Below are 20,730 nucleotides of genomic sequence, written 5' to 3'. Positions count from 1 at the left end.
CAACCTCTTGAGGAGAATTCAAAACAAATGAGCTCTGCTCACACAAAGAAACTCAGTTATCATGTTGCAATAAAATCCAATATGTGGGGTTTTTATAGTTAGCTATTTACGACATATGATAAAGTTAAGCATCACATGACCGAAAGTGCTGAATTGCTGAATATCACCTCGATTTAAATTTCATAGAACAGTTCAATAAACAAGTAGTTAATATTAAACACTTACGTTTTAGGTGCAATATGCCTGTTTTTTGTTCTATTGTAGCAGAGAAAATAGTTCCAAACAAAGCGGAACCAGCGCATCTCGCAGCCGCGCTCAGCCGTTTCGAATGATTCAGCGTTTCGAACAAATCGGTTGAGTGAAGATTCAATGGCCCAATCATAAACAACTGCTTCATTCTTGAATGATTCGGCTCTCTCATTAAGAAGGTCACTTGCTGCCATCTACTGGTGGTTTAATTTCATGTTTAAAAGTATACATTTCCCTTCAACATTTTTTATTTGTATATTTACAAATATTTAAAGAATCTCAAAACATTATTGAATGCAGTTGTACTTTTTCAGTGTAAATTATTTAATTTGGTAACAGCCCTATAGTGTCTTACTATTTTAATTTATCAAATGTAAGAATTTGAAATAAAAAATGAAATATAAATTTAATTTGAATTTAATTAGATTTCAAGCACAAAACAAGGCTTAATGTCGAACTCTATATTTTGTATTTATATTCTCTCCTTTAATGGTAGCATCCCTCTTATATTTGATACTGACACAAAGGAGAAGGCACAGGCCTACAGAAAGATTTTATTGTCATCAGATGTAGCTTTGCACACTACCAGCATCTATAGAATGATTTTGATCAGCATTTTAGTGTTCATAGCAGAGGGCTCTCTCAACTTGTTATATTTTACAGTTTGTCAAATGATACGATTTTGTAGTCTTTGCATACACATGCACCCCTGAAACCACAGAGCCCCCCCACATAACAAATCCCAATTTAACCCCTGGAGATGTGGGATATTCTATGTAGTAAAACTACATAATACATTACATGCTTTGAACACTGAATACTTTTCCTCCCATGAGGGGGCGTTGTCGGGGAGTAGAATAAATGCAAGGCTAGTGAAGAGTCCACAGGTGTTTGTGTGCTATTTACTCAATCTAAAAACTAGAACACACGACACTGTTGTGCTGATGCAGTGTATGGTAAGTGAAGTTCGCGTATTTCTTACACGCTTCTATATTATTCTTCTGCACTATTTCTGACGTGAAAGACAAATTCATTCATAAAGTTCGCTTTGACTCGCCGCTCAGCGGTGTAATAACTCGTCCGGGTCACGTGAGTTCCGCACGACTCTCTCCTTCAGGAAACACTCTGGATCGAACGCAAAAGTTTAAACTTCATGGATGAGAAGACGCCTTTTCAGAGACTCTCATAAATATTACCGCTTTACGGTCAGTTATTTGCTTCTGATTTCATGTCATATGATTATTATCGCATGTTGTTAGATCCATGGATCTTTGGCTCATTTGTTGGCTCGGGTTTGTTTGCAAAACAGAATGGCCACTAAACCACCTTTCTTTTTTAGTACACAAAGATAGTCAAAGGGTCCGTGTACGTTTTGATAGTTTGTTTTCCAATCTGAAATGAAATACGCAGAAACGAGAAAACGGTCGTTTCGTTTTCGTTTGTTAAAAAAAACCGGAAAAAGATTTTGACTCGATTTTCATTTTTTCGGGTCACGGATAGAAAACGGAAACACATAATTTAATCCTATTTTTTCCGTTCACAGAAGCGCTGCAGGTGCGTGATGATGATGAACCCTCATGTTCTGTTGTTTATTCTGCTATTTGTTCATGTAGGCTAAAACTAAACCTCTGGGATTTTTTTTTTTAATGATTCACAGACATTTATCAATTCTAATTTCGTTTAATTCTAATTTAATATAATCTTGTCGGTTAATGAAACGATGATCGCGTCAGTTGAAACTCAGGGGGAAAAAAACAGAAATGATATTGAAAAGGCAACAATAATTTTCGTTTAATTTAAGTTTTTCAAAACATTCACAGAACTGCATACAGTAAATTTCCCCACTGTTTAAGCCAAGAATATTTACAAAATAAAATAATTACAAAGATAATAAAAGTTCTATGTTTAATATACGGGTCATTCCTGTTATGCAGTGACTTTTACTGTCTCGATGATTTATTTACTCATATTATTTATATGAGTCACATATTTTTAAGAAATGGCTTAAATTGTATATTTAGGTCTTCTTTATCACTTAAACAGAGATAATAGATTTTTAAAAACTATTTTGTATTTTACACACCTTTTTATTTATGTATGCATTCAATTTTATCATGTCCTCAGTGCAAAGTAATCAACTTTCACAAGAAATATAAACCATGAAATGATAAAAACCTCAAAATATTTTTAAATTATGTTATAGACTAGGCTAAACTGCCTCTAATCATACATACACTGCGTTCCAAATTATTATGCAATTGACATATCAGTAAGATTTCAGTACAATAAACATTCAGATTTTAGTTTTTCTAAGAAAATGTTTGTTTGTTTATTTATCCATGTCTTTTTAGATAACTGGTATCAATCTCAGACAAAATAATTTGCCAGGTCTATGGAAACCCTACTTAGAGGTTGTTCCACATTATTAAGCAAGTCACAGTTCTCATGCAATATGGGGAGGAAGAAAGATCTTTCTGAAGATGAAAAGCATGAAATGGTGCAATGTTGTGCAAAAGGCATGAAAACAACTAATATTGTGTGAAACTGAATGGAGATTATCGAATTATCATAAGATTTGTGAGTGATTTAGAGCACGGCAGAACTCGGTCAGATAAAGGCTTATTAAGGAAAGTTCCTATCAAAAAAATTAATTGTATTAAAAGGGCAGCTATAAAAAGCCAGTGTTGAGCAGCAAACAGGTATTTGAAGCTGCTGGTGTCTCTGGAGACTCAAGAAGCTCTGCATGCAGGCTGGCAGTTGTGCGTAAAGATGCATTTCAGCCATCACTAACCAAACTTCACAAAGAGAAACATTTACAGTGGGTGTAGAAATACATTTTCAAACAGTTTTATTGCTGTGGTGTTTTTTTGCAGCATGGGATAGTGCATAGTGCATTGTACAAATAGTGCATTGTACTATGCACTATCCTCCTTTTTATACCATAGCTGAAAATGGCCAGTTATGAACTCCACATATCTTGCAAAATTCATTTTAATACCCTCCATCTCACTTCCCAGTATTCCAGCCCAAATCATCACCCACCAGCTCCTTGCTGACGTCGCAGTCTTGTTGGAACGTGGTGGCCATTCACCAACCATCCAGAAATCCATCCATTTAGACCATTCATTGTAGTACGGCATTAGTCAGTGAATAAAACTATTTAAAAATGAGTCTTCATGTATTTCTACACCCACCTCTTTGTGAGGTTTGGTTAGTGATGGCTGAAATGCATCTTTATGCACAACTGCCAGCCTGCATGGAGAGCTTCTCGAGACTCCAGAGACACCAGCAGCTTCAAATACCTGTTTGCTGCTCAACACTGGCTTTTTTATAGCTGCCCTTTTAATACAATTCATTTTTTTGACAGGAACTTTCCTCAATAAGCCTTTATCTGACCGAGTTCTGCTGTGCTCTAAATCACTCACAAATCTTATGATAATTCGATAATCTCCATTCAGTTTCACACAATATGAGTTGTTTTCATGCCTTTTGCACAACATTGCACCATTTCATGCTTTTCATCTTCAGAAAGATCTTTCTTCCTCCCCATATTGCACGAGAACTGTGACTTGCTTAATAATGTGGAACAACCTCTAAGTAGGGTTTCCATAGATCTGGCAAATTATTTTGTCTGAGATTGATCCCAGTTATCTAAAAAGACATGGATAAATAAACGAACAAACATTTTCTTAGAAAAACTAAAATCTGAATGTTTATTGTACAGAAATCTTACTGATTTGTCTCTTGCATAATAATTTGGAACGCAGTGTATAAATCATGTGAAAATATAGTTATTTTTTTAGAATTTTCCTCAATGAAATCATCTTCCACCCTGTTAGTATGTACTTTCTCGCCTTCCAAAACCGACAGCAATTTCATTGTGACCATTTTCAAGAAGTGACATCATTTCTTTTTCCTGCTGGAATTCAACTGTACAAGCTGAGGTTAGCTTCAACTCTCACTCCTAACTTTTTTTTAGTTTTTGAAATGTTATCCTACTTGTCCCACCCTTAAAGTTCCACCTTGTTAGGCTATATTATGGAGAATGTTTGTCCTATCGAAAAAAAGTAAAAACAAATCTTACATAGTTATAAAAGTTCTGTTTATCTGTAGAAGGTTAGCTATCTTAATGTTGATCACTCAAAGAGCTATGGTTAACTTAGCTCAAAATTTTCCACCCTGTTAGGTTTATAGACCTAACAGGGTGGAATGTGAAACTAACAGGGTGGAAATTCTAATAGAATAAATAGTATTTAATATATATATAGCAAATTCTATACATATGTATATATTATATAAATGATTTATTTCTTAAAAAGATAAATCATTTCTTTACCATTCAGATTGTAATAATAATATAAAGATACTGAATAATGAAAATAAACTGCACAGTTCTTTATAGAACCATATAAAAAGGGGCTCTATTCAGCACCAAAAAGGATTCTACTATTGTTACAAGCCAAAGACCCTAATTTGGTGTTTAGAACAATTTTTCTTAACTTAAAAGTTATTTTTAAAGTCTAATAAATGTTGAAATTGATCACAGTTATACTGTAATGTGAATGTATATAATGTAAAAAATATAAATTTCATTATTTTCATAGAAACATCAGTACCAGTATTAGTATCTGTGATACTGGCCTTCATTTATAAAAAAAGATGCAATTAAACAAGTATTTAAAATATACTGTTGTTATTCAAAAAAGGGCATTCTCTAGTCATCTGAGCAGAGAATTGTTTTGCCACCATGATTGATTGTGATAAGAAATCACATAGCTATTTTTTTTTGTCCCTCTCCCAAAGGAAATCTGGATTTTTTTTATTTTATTTTATTTGTTTATTGTTTTGAAACAATATTATATAGGTGCAGTTCCACACATTAAAGATGGCTAACCATGCAGGACAATGACGGAAAGCTCATCCACTGTTAGAACCTGTTAACACTGGTGTTCCACCCTGTTATGCTCCGTTCCACCCTGTTAGACAAGTAATTTTAAATAATAATTTGACAGCAACATTAAATATTTGGCATACCTTTGTCTTATTTTGTGAGGTGAGGAGCACTAACAGCATATATATGTTTTTGAGCAAAAAAAAAATATTTTCCATCCTATTGGCAAAAAAGGGCACAGAAAAGTACCTGTTCTTAATAATCAAGACATATTCTATTCATCAATAATTGTTTTGTTATTGTTTAAAGAATAAAGAAATACTAAGATGGCAAAAGGGACATATACTATCTAAGAAAAGCTCATTATTGTTTAACATTTACATTATTAACATGTTGTAATAACTATGTATATGTCCCTAACAGGGTGGAATATCTTCATGGCCAGTGTCTGAACAATCTACCTATAATTATTATTTTTTTGAGTCCCTGAGCTCGACCAATATGTATTCCTAATAAATAAACATGTCACTTTTTTGGCAGAATGCTAAAAACATGAAAATCGTGAACCTTTTTTTCCAACACTTATGAAGACAAAATGTTACCGCATACCAGGAATGACCCATACGAGAGTTTTGTTTTGCTGTTGTCCACTGAAGCAATTGACGCAGAATCGCCAATTGCAGTTAAATCGAAATTGAAAGTAAAATGTTCAGGGCCATTTATAGCTAATTCATTCAAAAGCGAAGGAAAGACAGAAAAAGTGAGGATAGCAAGTAAACTGTGACATATAATAATGTTCACTGTGTTCATAAAAGTTCTAGTGCTATGTTTAATTTAAGAGATAAAATATGCATGGCCATTTATAAGCTAAGGAAAACTAAAAAGCCCCCCGACGGTGATACCGTTATTAGGTGTTGTCACATGTCAAACAGGAAGTTTTATTAGCCTATATTTATTATATTTCATATTTGTCTTTTTGTCCATAGGCTACATATCGTGAAAACAAGTGTAACACACACACACACACACACACACACCACCAACTATTTTGTGTTAAGAAGCTGCTCTTAATTTTTTATCGATGACTTCACAGCGCATTAGTATTGCTGCATAGCTAAATAACACTGAAAATATGAAAATATCTACTGTGGGGCAAAGGATCGCCATCGCCTTTCGACGAAACCATAGACTGTAAAAAAGACGAAAACCCAGCACGGAGGTTATCGTGGCCATGGTGATAGTTGCCCCTGTGCGCCACCTAGTGGATAGCCTATTTTCTAATATGACTGCATAGTCTGCTATATAGCCTACTGCAAAGAATGCGTCTGCTAAATGATTGAATTTAAATGTATAAAATGTAAACAAAACATTAAAATAAGAAAAAAAATGAGTGCAGTGGCCACTGATCTATAATAGAGAATAGCCTGTATAGCCTATTGATCAGTGGTAGTAGCCCAAATGTCATGCGCTTGGTAACAGATGTAGAGGCATTTACATTTTACATTTTAAAAACACAATGACAGCTTAAAAACAGACTTAATTAAATTTACTGTAGGTTTTTTAAACTTTTTTTTTTATCTGTGCATACATATTTCTGTGAAATACGCATTAGGTTGCACAGAAGAAAGCCGATTTATGACATCTACTGATATAGCAGCAGAGGACTATTATTTTGTTGAACGAACTGAAGATGACGTCACTGGCTCAGATCTGATAGACCAATCGGCTGAAAGGAGCGTGTAATGACCACCCACATGTGAAAAACTAGTTTTGAAGTCGTGTTTCCGTTTTCTATCCGTGACCCGAAACAAACGTTTAACAAACGAAAAAACGGGAAACGACCGTTTTCTCGTTTCTGCGTATTTCATTTCAAATTGGAAAACAAGCTATCAAAACGTACACGGAACTCAAAGGCACTTCCTTTATATGAAATGAAGGTTTGTGGGTTGGATCAGATGGTATTAAATGTATTATTATCAATTATATTAATTTTTACAGCGTTAAAGTAGATCATATTGGCCTATTTATGGCGGCATTATAATGCCATTAATAACCGAGCACACAACTGATGCTTGGGCGCGCAGTAAATCACTTCCGCGAGAGGATAACAGATCTGCACGCAAGGAAACGGGAGCCCGCGAGCTCATTTTAAACCCGCGCGCGCGCATGACATCTCCTCTGCGCGCAAATCAATCTTCTATTTCGCTCGCGCGAGCGGCGCGAACACTTTTTTATTTTGACAGTCATGGGGCGGGACTTTACTTATTTCAGTGTAACCTCAAATGTCATTGGTCAATTCAGTTTTTCCAGTCTGTTGTGATTGGACGCCTGTTGTAAAACGATTAGACATGGCTTCATCACCAGATGCAAGTGAGTTAAACTTTATTCATTGACTGATTGATTGCATTATTATTATATGTCCTTACCAGATACTATATTAACTTGATTTATTATTATTTTTATGGAGCTGTAGCTGCTGGGGAAAAATGAGAACACACAGTTATATTTGCTGTAGTTCACCGCTATTACCACTTTACTTCCACTAAACAGTATCTATGTTTACCCAGCCAAAATTATTATCAGTTCTCAGAACTACAGAAATGTGAAAAGTGTGATTCTAAATCCAAAATTGCTTCATGTGGCTTTAGATGAAAGATAAATCACTTGTTCATATCAGTAAGCAAGAGTTGTTGTGCAAGCTTTTTGTTATCATTCTTTGTCAGTTTAATATATTGTCAGGTTAATATATTTTCCATTAAATACAGTATGAAAGGGTTTCAGCACTTTACCCCATTGAAAAGTTGCAGTTAAAGTTAAGATACAGTACACAGTATGAATGATCATACCCCTCTGAAACCCAATTTAGAAATTAATCTTTATATCTAAGACACATTTATTTATTTATTTATTTATTAGGGTTTTTTTTTAAATAACATTGTTCAGATGTGGTTAGTTCTACTCATTTATACTGTGCACTTTACTTACTTTTAAAGGGTTAGTTCACTCAAAAATGAAAATAATGTCATTAATTACTCACCCTCATGCCATTCCACACCCATAAGACCTTCGTTAATCTTCAGAACACAAATTAAGATATTTTTGTCAAAATCCGATGGCTCAGTGAGGCCTGCATAGCCAGCAATGACATTTCCTCTCTCAAGATTCATTAATGTACTAAAAACATATTTAAATCATTTCATGTGAGTACAGTGGTTCAATAATAATATTATAAAGCCACGAGAATATTTTTGGTGCGCCAAAAACACAAAACAGCGATTTATATAGTGATGGCCGATTTCAAAACACTGCTTCAGGAAGCTTCGAAGTGTTATGAATCTTGTGTTTCGAATCAGCGGTTCGGAGTGCCAAAGTCACGTGGCGCACCAAAAATATTCATAACTAAGAATTTTTATTATAAAATTGCATATAATTCCAAGTGAAAAAATGTGTCTTAAGACTTAAACTGTAAGTGACATGAGCAAAAAAGAATATTTAATCATCAGCAGGAAATTCATGATCATTATATATATATATATATATATATATATATATATATATATATATATATATATATATATATATATATATATACATACACAAACACACACACATATATACATATAAATATTTTTTACTTGGAAAGGAGTGTTTTTTTTTTTTTTTATTGTCTTCAATAACAGAAAGTTTTTCATTTAATCCCACAAAATATGCAGATCTTGTTTAAAATATTCCATTGCATAGATTTTGCTAATGGGTGAATGGCTGGAAGTTTTCAAGCCTGTTTTTTTTTTTTTTTTTTTTTTTGTTTTTTTTTTTGTTTTTGCAAAAAAAATAAAATAAATAAAAATAAAAATTGGATGTGGATTCTGCCCTCATGAGAAATAATCAATGGTGAAACATCGATGTCATGCATTATCAACCTAAGAATGTTTGTTCTTTACTGTGTAAATGTGGACGAGGGGAAGAACTCAAGCTACTGCAGTCTGAACTCACATAAACTCATCTCTTTATTTTTTAGTTTTACTAGCAAACCAACAGGAGTCATGTTTGCCTGACCATCACACACATTGTTTGACTAAATCAGAGGAATGTTTCACACTGCGGTTAAAGTGAAAAGGTAATTTATTTTACCCAGTGAAATTGTCTTTTTTGCATTTATAAAGAAGAGTTTATGGATCTATTGTCATGTTTTATGTATTTCTATATACAGGCCAGGTGTCAGTTCCTCAATATAAAGAAAATAGAGAACGTTGCATCTAAAATGATGCAGGAGACTCCGAGATCTTCATCTCCAGAACCCAACTGTGTGTCTCTGAAGAGTGACAAACCACTGCATCATCCTCCTGATCTCAGTGATGAAGCAGTGACCTCTGACCCCAGGTGAGACTCTATCCAGTATTACAGACAATGGCCTGATTTCACCTTCTATATTGAAATTCAAAATGAGGCTCAGGTGGGACAACGTCTGAAATAAAGCAAAGTTCAAGGTGAAACAGTAAAGTCTAGGAGATGCAGGAATGTCCTTTTCCAGCAAAGAAAGCTCTATACTCTAGCTGAGCCCCCACCGTGAGTTTTTTTTTTAGGCGACCATTATTTTAGAAATTATTAATTCAGTCTTTGGTGACATGTCATGCAGATGACAGTATTTTCCATTTTTATTCAAAATATTCATAAACTTATTAACTATATCATGAATTATATGATATATTCTGATTGTCAAATGTGTGGAAGTGTGTTTTGTTTTTTAAACACCTTTATAATGATCATGTTAGTCAATATAACATGCAATAAGTTTGCACCGCAATCCAAATCCAAAGTGTCTGTTGGATTTACATCAGTTGTCCCTGAAATACATAAAAGTAAGTGGCCTGTGAACTGGGAGAAGAATAGAGTACACTTTGTTTCATACACAATGTGTATCAGATATGAAAACAATTTGTCAAATTGTAACTGAAAGGATTGATAGCAGGTGAAATTTTTTTTAAACATAGTGTGGTGTGACACATAATGAGATGTGAGCATTATTGAGCACTAAAACCATGTTATGTATGTTTCAGAAAATTATACTCCGTTACAAACGTACTGCGTCAAAGACGCTACGGGGGAAACTCCTTTTTCTCATTTTCTGAAGCTTAAATTCAACAACACAAGCCAGAAGCCGAGCTGGGCTGTGCGTGAACTAATTGGCTAGGCAAGCTGCAACTGCATGAACCTATGGCGATGCAGCATAAGTATATGAACCAATGGGTGCACTTCCTGCCGTGGTGGGCATCTGCCTATAAAGCGACTCACTCCGCCATAGAAGTCAGGGCCCATATGTATAAAACTTATCAGAAATGCTCTTAAGAACAGTCTTAAGTTTTGACTTAAGTGTCAAAAAATTCTTAATAAAGAGTAGGAGTTTTCTAAGAGTAGGAGACTTTTATAAAGAAGCTAAAAGCAACTTTTAGTAAAGCATAAGACTGATTCTTAAGTGCTGACTTAAGTGTTGTGAACTAAGGACTACAATGATGTCAACTCAAAATGGCCACCCTCAGCCTCTGAATCAGCCAATAGCAAGCCTGCAAGGGTGAAGTCACAGAAAAAACAGGGGAAAAAGAAATGTTTTAATTAGGGCCTGAGCACCGATGCCCACCGATGGTGTGGGGACCCTATTGGAATTGCTCCATTTATTATTATTATTCCGCTTTTTCTTCTTCTCCCAAATGAATCGCATTTTTTAGGGCCTAAACATGCTCGAAAACTCATGAAACTTTGCATATGCGTCAGAAGTGAAAGTTACGTCTTATATGGGTTGCACAATTGGGCGTGGCAAAATAGCTCTATTGCACCACCTACAATATTTCAGTGAAGTTCCCCTCGTGTGAAATTCAGTAGACACATGTAACAGCCCAATACCTACAAAAAAGTCTCTGGAGCAAAATCTGAAAACCAACCGGAAGTGAGTTATTTTTCATTTTTGCCATTTCCAGACCTTGTACTTTAACAAACTCCTCCTAGAGCTTTAATCAGATCAACATCATATTTGGTCAGTCTAATCTAATGGCCTTAAATTAAATTGTGAAGATCTTGAGTTTTCATTGAAGGACGTGTCCGTGGCGGCCTGACAAAGTTCGATGTTTCGCCATGAAACAGGAAGTTGTTGTAACTCAGGCATATTATGTCCAATCTGCTCCAAACTTCATGTTTTAATTTAGTCATAGCGCCACCTGGCAACAGGAAATTGCATGCTTTTCACTGTAATTCACTCCCAGGAACACATTTCAATATGCCAAGAAGTACCAAACATACTAGAAACACATTAAATCTTGCAACACTTGGCTAAATGCTAATGTATGCGATTAACACCACGAAAAAGGAAGTTGTTGTAAGTCAGGTGTACAATATCCGATTTGCTCCAAACTTCACATGTTTGATAACTGTCCAGGCCTGATGACATCTACATGGCAATATTCAGTTACGGTCAATGTGCCACCTGTTGGCAGCAGGAAGCGCGGCACTTTGAAATGACTTTGTCATAATTTTTGGTCATAACAGAATATTTAATTGTCATTGTCAACTGTTATTGATAATAACAGATAAAGTTTAAATAGCCATTTATTAGGTTGTACAACTTTAAGAAGTCTACCCACAATGAACGCAGCTTGTGTGGGCAGAGCCGGCAAGTGACGTGCTCAGAATTTCGGCATTTTTAACAAACTCCAGTGAAAATATGCTCTTTCAGAGGGAAGTCATAAGGAAGAACATCATGTCATATTCGAGCGGAGCTGTAATCAGCTGAGCTCTGAAGGCGCCGCTGAGCTGCTCTTGTTGTGAGAGCACTCGTCCTCAATGAATGCTTCTTGTGGGGTGGGCCCAGCAAGCGACATGCTCAGATGTGCTGCGTTTTGAAACGAATGATGGCTAAAAGATGCTCTTTTAGAGAATTAAGCTCTGCTATACTAACCAGATACTAGCAGGAGCATATTCTCAGCCGCAGAGTCGGCGGAGAGCACAGAAAATCACTATAGTGATCACTGGATAGCCGCAGGGAAACAAGAGACCTCTGTGCAGCACTGAGACAGCTCAATGGGAGAGCTGATAAGCAGGCTGCTGGAGCCGGACTGCTTGCTTGCAGGAATCGCTCGTTCCACTGCAGGGCTCGTTCGACATTGAGAAGCTTCATCAAAGAGTGTCAAGTGAAGAAAGAAGATTGTCGCTGAAGGAGATGAAATCTGATTTCTATAGCAGATATAGCTGGAATATATGGTGGGAAGTGGGTGTGGGTGTTAAGCTTTCTAAAGACATATCTCTCATGTCTGTGTGGCAAGTATTCACTGAGTTTCAGTTTTAAACGTGTTTTAAACGTTTTAGAAAGTTCACAGAGACTGAGATGGCAGAAAGCTCACCCTGATTGTTTTCTTTATTTTAAAAAAGCACAAAGTTTTGTTGTTATTGTCAGTGTACACACATAAAAGTAGACCACTTACAGTTTCGAATGATGTATTACTTATTTCTGAATGACAAAAAATGAGTATTTTAATTTCTTTTCACCATTATCAGGAAAAAAATGCAAGTAATGGCGCTTCTGCTGATCCCAGGGGGTAAAAACTGCATCGTGTGCTGTCATATGCATCATTATCACTAATAATGCCAGCACCAACTCAAACTGATTTCTGAAATAGTTCAGTGCATGTGCCTGATGAGTTTCTGTTCATGTCTTTAAAGTCGAAAGGGTTTGAAAGGGTGATGTCCTCTGTACATTTAGTTCACAACATCAAGGACCTTTTTTTTCCTGCTACAACTGCATATCAAAGCACTCAACTGACTGCAGTGTTCTGGCTGAGTTACTGATGTATGTTTTCTTTGTATCTCCAGCAGAGGGAGTCAGAGAGCTTCATCTCCAGAGCCCAGCTGTGTGTTCCTGAAGAGTGACAAATCACTGCATCATTCTCCTGATCTCAGTGATGAACCAGTGACCTCTGACCCAATGTGAGTGTGAACATGTAGCTAGTGGATGATTAAATTATAGCTACCTCAAATCTATGGACAATTTCAATGATGAAAAATGAACTTTGATCTCTAAATCAAGATATAAGACATCAAATATATGAAAAATACAAAACTTCTATCTGTAATGATTTACATTTTTTTACCATCTGTTTTTTCCCCTCAGCACTGTGTATGGAGATGATCAGACTGGAGACCATGATTCTCCTCAATCAGTAATTGATGAACTACAGAGAGTCAAAGACCGACACAAAACCAGCATGAAGAACAAGTATGAGAGATTATTTGAGGGACTGAAACTCAAGGAGAATGAAACCCTCCTGAACAGGATCTACACACAGCTCTACATCATAGAGGGAGAGAGTGAAGGAGTGAATGAAGAACATGAGGTTTTACAGATGGAGAAAAAAGCCAGAACACAACACTCACAAGAAACTCCAATCTACTGCAATGACATCTTTAAAGCCTCACCTGAACCAGGATATGAGGAGAAAGACCAAATCAAGACTGTTCTAACTAAAGGCATCGCTGGAATTGGAAAAACCGTCTCTGTGCAGAAGTTCATTCTTGACTGGGCCGAGGGAAAAGACAATCAGGATGTAGATTTCATGTTTGTGCTTCCATTTCGAGAGCTGAACTTGATCCAAGATCATCAGTACAGTCTTCACAGACTTCTGCTGGACTTTCATCCTGAACTTCAAGATCTGGACTCAAAGATTTATGAGGAGAGTAAAGTTGTGTTCATCTTTGATGGTCTGGATGAAAGCAGAATCACAGAGTTTTCAGATGAATTTTCAGATGCTCAGAAAGTTTCTGGTGTGAATGAGACTTCATCAGTGGGTGTGTTGATGTCAAACCTCATGAAAGGAGATCTGCTTCCCAATGCTCTCATCTGGATCACCTCCAGACCAGCAGCAGCCAATCAGATCCCCTCCAAATACATCAACCGTCTGACAGAGATTCAGGGATTCAATGAGCCTCAGAAGGAGGAATATTTCAGGAAGAGAATCAGTGATGAGCATCAAGCCAGCAGAATCATCTCACACATCAGAAGAGCAAGAAGCCTCCACATCATGTGCCACATACCCGTCTTCTGCTGGATCTCATCCACTGTGCTTCAGAAGCTCCTGAAAGAAGATCTGAGTGCAGCAATCCCTCAAACTCTGACAGAAATGTACATCCACTTCCTGCTGATTCAGATCAACATGAGGAATCAGAAGTATGAAGAGAAAAAAACAAAAGAACTTCTCAAGTCCAATAGAGAAGTGATTGTGAAACTTGCTGAAGTGGCTTTCAAACAGCTGATGAAGGGCAATGTGATGTTCTATGAGGAGGACCTGAGAGAGAGTGGCATAGATGTCACTGACGCCTCAGTGTATTCTGGGATTTGCACTGAGATCTTTAAGGAGGAATCTTTGATTCTTCAGAGAAAAGTCTACAGCTTCATTCATCTGAGTGTCCAGGAGTTTCTTGCTGCTTTCTATGTGTTTTACTCACATGTGGTCAAGAACAAAGAGCCACTGCATGAATTCAGATATTATATATTGAATCAAGCCTCTCTGGATGATCTACTAAGATCAGCAGTAGATGAAGCCCTCTGGTGTAAGAATGGACACCTGGATCTGTTTCTGCGGTTCCTGCTGGGCGTCTCACTGGAGTCCAATCAGAGACTCTTACAGGATCTTCTGACACACACAGAGAACAGCTCAGAGAGCATCAGGAAAACCACACAATACATTAAAGGCAAGATCAAAGATAAATTGAATCGTTATCATCTATCAGCCGATACATCCATGAACCTGTCTCTCTGTCTGCTGGAAATGAAAGATCAGACTCTGTCCAGAGACATTCAGGAGTTTGTGAAATTAGACAAATATTCAGAGGAGAAACTCTCTCCTGCTCAGTGTTCAACAATCTCCTACATGATTCAGATGTCAGAGGAGGTTCTGGATGAACTGGACGCCACGAAATACAACACATCAGATGAGGGTAGAAGAAGACTGATACCAGCTCTGATCAACTGCAGAAAAGCTCTGTGAGTGTTAATTATTAACAACTGACAAATCATGATTAATATTGAATCTAATATCTTTTTCAATTATATATATATATATATATATATATATATATATATATATATATATATATATATATATATATATATATATATATATATATATATAATTTCTATCATGACAACTTTTAGTTGTATCCATGATAATGGATATAACAATGTTAATGTATTTGGTCTTGATGGAATAGATTCGCCACTCTGCTGCTGAATTGTTGCTGCTGTTGATTATTGCTGCTGCTGCTGTACAGGAACTTGGTTAATTGAACATTTTACCTCGATTACGATTAATGAATGATTATTTTGTTTCTTTCCTTTTTTTTCCCTCATAGTTCACTTACAGGATTTGTTCTGTAAATATGCTTGACTATTAAAGGTGGGATATTTTTTCCTACTGAAAGAGTAATATGACATAACAGCACACTTTCAGCTGTTATTTTATCTATGGTTCGTAACATTTCTTATGGATTTCTACTTATTGTAAATCAGATAATGATAAATTAGCACAGTACCAGTATGTAATGAGAGCGATTGCATGTGAGAATTAGTCATACCATCTCTCTATTAATTTTGAAGCTGTGGGTTGTAAATAGTTACTTCAAAAGTAGAAAAATATATGCTAAAATACCTTTTGAGTTTCTAAGCTACTTTAGTGATAAATCACAGGACAGTTTGACAACGAGTTTGTGCTCCTCTCAGTTAGGGCTGTGCCTATAAATGGTATAATATCGAATCACGATAAAATATGTTGATAATGATGATAAGCTCTAGGCATTTTTACTCGATATGGATTAATATAAGAGCCAATCATACAGCAGAAATATGCGACAACAGCCAATCAGCCTGCAGCTTTTAACGTTCACGTCAAAGAACAAACTCATTGGTTATTTGAAAAGCAACCAGGCGCAGATTAAAACAATCTGTAAAATATGTCACCGGACAGTGAAAAACAAGACTTGCAACACAACCAACCTATTCACAGTGTTTCCCACACATACCCTGCATCTCAATCTACTCCTAGCTTCCTAGGTTGTGAATCCTTTATCATGTAAATGAATGTACGATGGAATCTACGTTTGTTAGAGGTTCTGAATTTTGGTTTAGATTATTTTTCGATTAATTATCCAACCCTAATATAAGGCACTGTTGAGGAATTTAAGCATTTTAGAAGATTCAGTGTAGACAATTTTTGGAAAACACTAGTGTGGAGAGCATTTTTAAATGTAAGTGCTAAATTGTTGATTATATGCTATTTGACCACATATTTTCACAATATTTGACCATTTTATTTTTGTATTGTCAATTATTTACTCATCCAGTTTCTTTATAGTTTTTAAGGGGCCACTATTGCCACTTTAAGGAAAATAACCATTAACCCCAACTTGTGCTGTATTTAATCTCTGTTAGCCTTACTGGCTGTAATATCACTGGTCAGGATTGTGAAATTATGACATCAGCTCTTCAATCCTCAAACTGTGTCCTGAGAGAGCTGGATCTGAGTAACAATTACCTGGAGGATTCAGGAGTGAAGCTGCTCTCTGATGTACTGAAGAGTCCAAACTGTCAGCTGCAGATACTGAGGTATTAAAAATATGAGAGATTATTTACAGTCTGCCAGCCATAATGTTAATGTGTGTCTGTAGATGATCTGTGTGTGTCTGTAGGTTGTCTGGCTGTATGATGACAGAGGAAGGCTGTGGTTATGTGTCTTCAGCTCTGAGTTCAAATCCATCACGTCTGAGAGAGATTGATCTGAGTAACAATGATCTGCAGGATTCAGGAGTGAAGATATTTCTGATGGACTGACAAGCCCAAACTGTCGGCTGCACACACTGAGGTATTAAGAACATATGAGAGATTATTTATAGTCTGTCGATTATAATGTGGATGTGTGTCTGTAAATGATCTGTGTGTGTCTGTAGGTTGTCTGGCTGTATGATGACAGAGAAAGGCTGTGGTTTTGTGTCTTCAGTTTTGATTTCAAACCCCTCATACCTGAGAGAACTGGATCTGAGTAACAATGACCTGCAGGATTTAGGAGTGAAGATTATTTCTAATGGACTGATAAGCCCAAACTGTCAGCTGCACATACTAAGGTATTAACGCACCAACAAACGCACCAGCACATTTCTGCTGCTTTAAGTTTTATATATGTTTTGTGTTGTTTTTATCAACCCTTTTAAAAAAATGCAGACTCTGAAATATGCAGAACGGTAGCTGTCCAGGAGCAGGGTTAGACACCCCTGCTCTACATGTTAGGCAGGCCCAAACACTTTGTTTTTAAAGCAAATCTTAAAACCTACTTTTAAACTCTGGCGTTTAACTAAGAATGAGAGCTGCTTTTATGTTTTATGATTTGGTTATTGTTTAATGTTTTTATTTTTATGTGTAAATTATTTTATTCTGATTATGCTTGTACAGCACTTTGGTAAACAATTGTTGTTTTTATGAAGTGCTCTACACACAGTCTTTGATTTGATTTGATACTATTGTTAAACCCTACAAAACATTAAAAAGCACCATAAAGATGTTGTGCACTAGTTTTCTGAAGGTTCACGCAAATGCTTCCCTCCGCTGTTTCTGTCAGTGATTCTCCATTAAGCATTCAAACTGCATGTCATGTTCAGTTACAACAGTCAACATGGTGAAACTCTCTATCTAAGATGATTCAGTTTTGTTATACTTGTAACGGCCAATACTGAAACCAGTGATGTAGTCTATGTGATACACATGTATATGCCGTATATCCACTAGGAATGTTCAAGGATTTCCGTAGACCCACTTAAAGCACAAGGATACATAACCATCCAATAATATCCAAGTCTCAAGTTTCATATTTTACCCATTTTACTTAACATAAATACTGTTTTGGCACTCTTTAATTGCTGTAGTTCAAGAGAAGCAGCAGCCGGAAATGCATAACTATGATGGTAGACTTTTCAACCCAACTTGGGTTGTTTTTAACCAAGCATTTTTTTAGAGGGTAAAAATAGTTGCAACGTTCACTCTTAAATGTGCATTGAATCTTGCCAGCTGATAAAATATGTTCCAGGGACCATATTCAAATGACATCTAAGGCTATCTTAAGTGGCTGAGTTAGATGGTGATTGATACTAAACAGTAGAAAACCAATCTCTTCAGCTGTAAATGTCATTGGCTATTAAAGACTTTCAAGTCTCTCAATTACATATAGCCTAGATCAGATTAGTGAGTGCGGAGGTGCTTATGGGGTGTCGCTCTGGGACAGGTAAGTATGAGGCTGGGAGGGAAAAGTCACAGTATACTCACTACAAAAAACTAGACTACATCACTGACTGAAACCCAGGTATCGGTATCGGAGACAAAAAATCGGAGCGTTCCTAACATAACATTTTTTTTCTCCTAAATACAAACATGTACATACATGTTGCTCACATAATATTGTAGCCCAGTTTGTGCTGAATACAGTGTAATCTTTTTGCCATAAAAACAATGAAAAAAGCACAATGGGTATGTCAAATCTTTGCCAGGGCCCCAAACGTATGACAGATAATTTACAGTCTGCAGGTCTTAATGTTGATGTCTGTCTCTAGATGATCTGTTTGTGTCTGTAGGTTGTCTGGCTGTATGATGACAGAGGGAGGCTGTGGTTATATGTCTTCAGCTTTGAGCTCAAACCCCTCACACCTGAGAGAGCTAGACCTGAGCAGCAATGACCTGCAGGATTCAGGAGTGAAGATTATTTCTGAAGGACTGAAGAGTCCAAACTGTCAGCTGCAGAAACTGAAGTATTAAGAACACATGAGAAATTATTTACAGTCTGCAGATTATAATGTTGATATCGTTTGTTGGTGATCTGTGTGTGTGTGTTGGTGTGTGTCTGTAGGTTGTCTGGCTGTATGGTGACAGAGGAAGGCTGTGGTTTTGTGTCTTCAGCTCTGAGTTCAAACCCCTCACACCTGAGAGAGCTGGATCTAAGCTACAATCACCCAGGAGATTCAGGAGTGAAGCTGCTCTCTGACAAATTGAAGGATTGCTCACTGCAGATACTCAAGTATGTGGGTCAATAAGAGGGCTGGTTATTAACACCTGGTATTAAGATCTGCCTCAGGTGATCTGATCATATGTTGGTTACTCCCATTTGAATGTAGTCATTCAAAAATTCTGTTTATGTAGTCTGAATAAAAAAGAGATTGATTAAAGTCATTTGCGAGTCAGCTCATTATCCACTGATACGGCCATGCCCACGGAGCTCATGCACTATTCAGACACAAATTCTGAGGCAATACATGTATACATAATTGCAATCGTGTATTTGTTATCTTCAAAAGTGTCTATCTGCATGTTATAGCCATGGTTATAGCGATCTTTGGAAGCCTCTGTTAGTTTCTGGAATGTCAAATGGTATGCCTGTTCTTCATTACGAGTCATTTGTGGACTAAATGTGCACAGAGTGCCCTCTGGCTGCAAGTATGAATTGAAAACGCAGTACATCAGAGTGTCCACCGCTCATAGTGATGACAATAAATATTACTCCTCTGTATAGAAAATATATGAGACAAACATATGACAAACATATGAGAATCCATCAATATTTCTCCAAATGAGCATGCTTTTAAACTCAAAACCCAGATGGATGTTGTTTTGTCAAAAGTAATGACTCCTGATGCATATTAACAAATTACGGTCACTATAAGATTTTAAGAGTAAAAAAGAGGTCAAAATGTGAAGCTTGAGTCTTAGATCTTTTTAATGATGTATATGAAATGCCATAGAGGTAACATGAATGTTTAGACACTTTGCATATCACAGAAATACATTATATTTTAATGTATATTAAAATAGAAAACCATTATTTTAAACTGTAATAATATTTCACAGTATTGCTGTTTTTTTTCATTATGTTTGAGCAACCAGTAACTCTGACCAGAACACAATGACAAAAGCTGAGGTGCAGAGGAGAAAGCAAAACAAAACACCGGTCAGAAATTAGAAGTCTAAAGGGAGAAATTTTAAAGAGAAATGTCATAGGATTTTAATATAAGAGAAGAGGAGCTTGAGTTTGTTGCTCAGCCCTATTTCTTTGAACCATGAGAGGCATCTAAGCTTATGATACTCCTAGTTATTTGAATTTATAAAGTTTTAAAAATTGATTTTTTTAAACAAAAATACATCGCTTCATATCAAAAGGCCTTTATTAACCCCCTAAGCACGAAGTGTACCGCGGGCATGACACCCCTCCCCCCTCCCCGCTAAAAAAATTCATAATCAAATTACTAAGCAACCATTGACAGTGGGTATCATTTTAAACTTAAACCTTAGCTTTTGATGCATCCAACATCATTACTTACAGTGGATGCTCACAATTTAAATGATTCCAAAATCAATTTTTGCGCAAATATAGCCATTGTTCAAAACAATCTTCTTACCTTAGCCCGATTCACAACTGTAAGCTTGTAATAATGTTTTATATTAAAATTGATACTGGTGGGTTTCTGTGGGGAATTCGAGCATGCAGCCGTTCATCTTTGCATCACTATGTCACATCTGT

General features: G+C 36.3%; 1 protein-coding gene across 1 annotated transcript in view; it reads left to right on the top strand.

The window, feature by feature from the left end:
• Positions 1 to 1,332: 1,332 nt before the first annotated feature.
• The window catches only part of LOC125271057 (NACHT, LRR and PYD domains-containing protein 12-like), a 37,021-nt gene continuing 17,623 nt past the window's right edge, over positions 1,333 to 20,730 (top strand). Inside the window, 11 exon segments of the mRNA XM_048194996.1 lie at positions 1,333 to 1,454; positions 9,159 to 9,257; positions 9,351 to 9,520; positions 12,998 to 13,111; positions 13,296 to 15,164; positions 16,608 to 16,781; positions 16,865 to 16,986; positions 16,989 to 17,037; positions 17,123 to 17,296; positions 18,794 to 18,967; positions 19,066 to 19,233. Of these exon segments, the coding sequence (XP_048050953.1) occupies positions 9,402 to 9,520; positions 12,998 to 13,111; positions 13,296 to 15,164; positions 16,608 to 16,781; positions 16,865 to 16,986; positions 16,989 to 17,037; positions 17,123 to 17,296; positions 18,794 to 18,967; positions 19,066 to 19,233 (2,963 nt within the window). The 5' untranslated portion in view covers positions 1,333 to 1,454; positions 9,159 to 9,257; positions 9,351 to 9,401.

The sequence above is a fragment of the Megalobrama amblycephala genome, linkage group LG7 (genome assembly GCF_018812025.1).
Source record: "Megalobrama amblycephala isolate DHTTF-2021 linkage group LG7, ASM1881202v1, whole genome shotgun sequence".
Classification (NCBI taxonomy): Eukaryota; Metazoa; Chordata; class Actinopteri; order Cypriniformes; family Xenocyprididae; genus Megalobrama; species Megalobrama amblycephala.
This window is presented reverse-complemented; position numbering and strand designations above follow the sequence as displayed.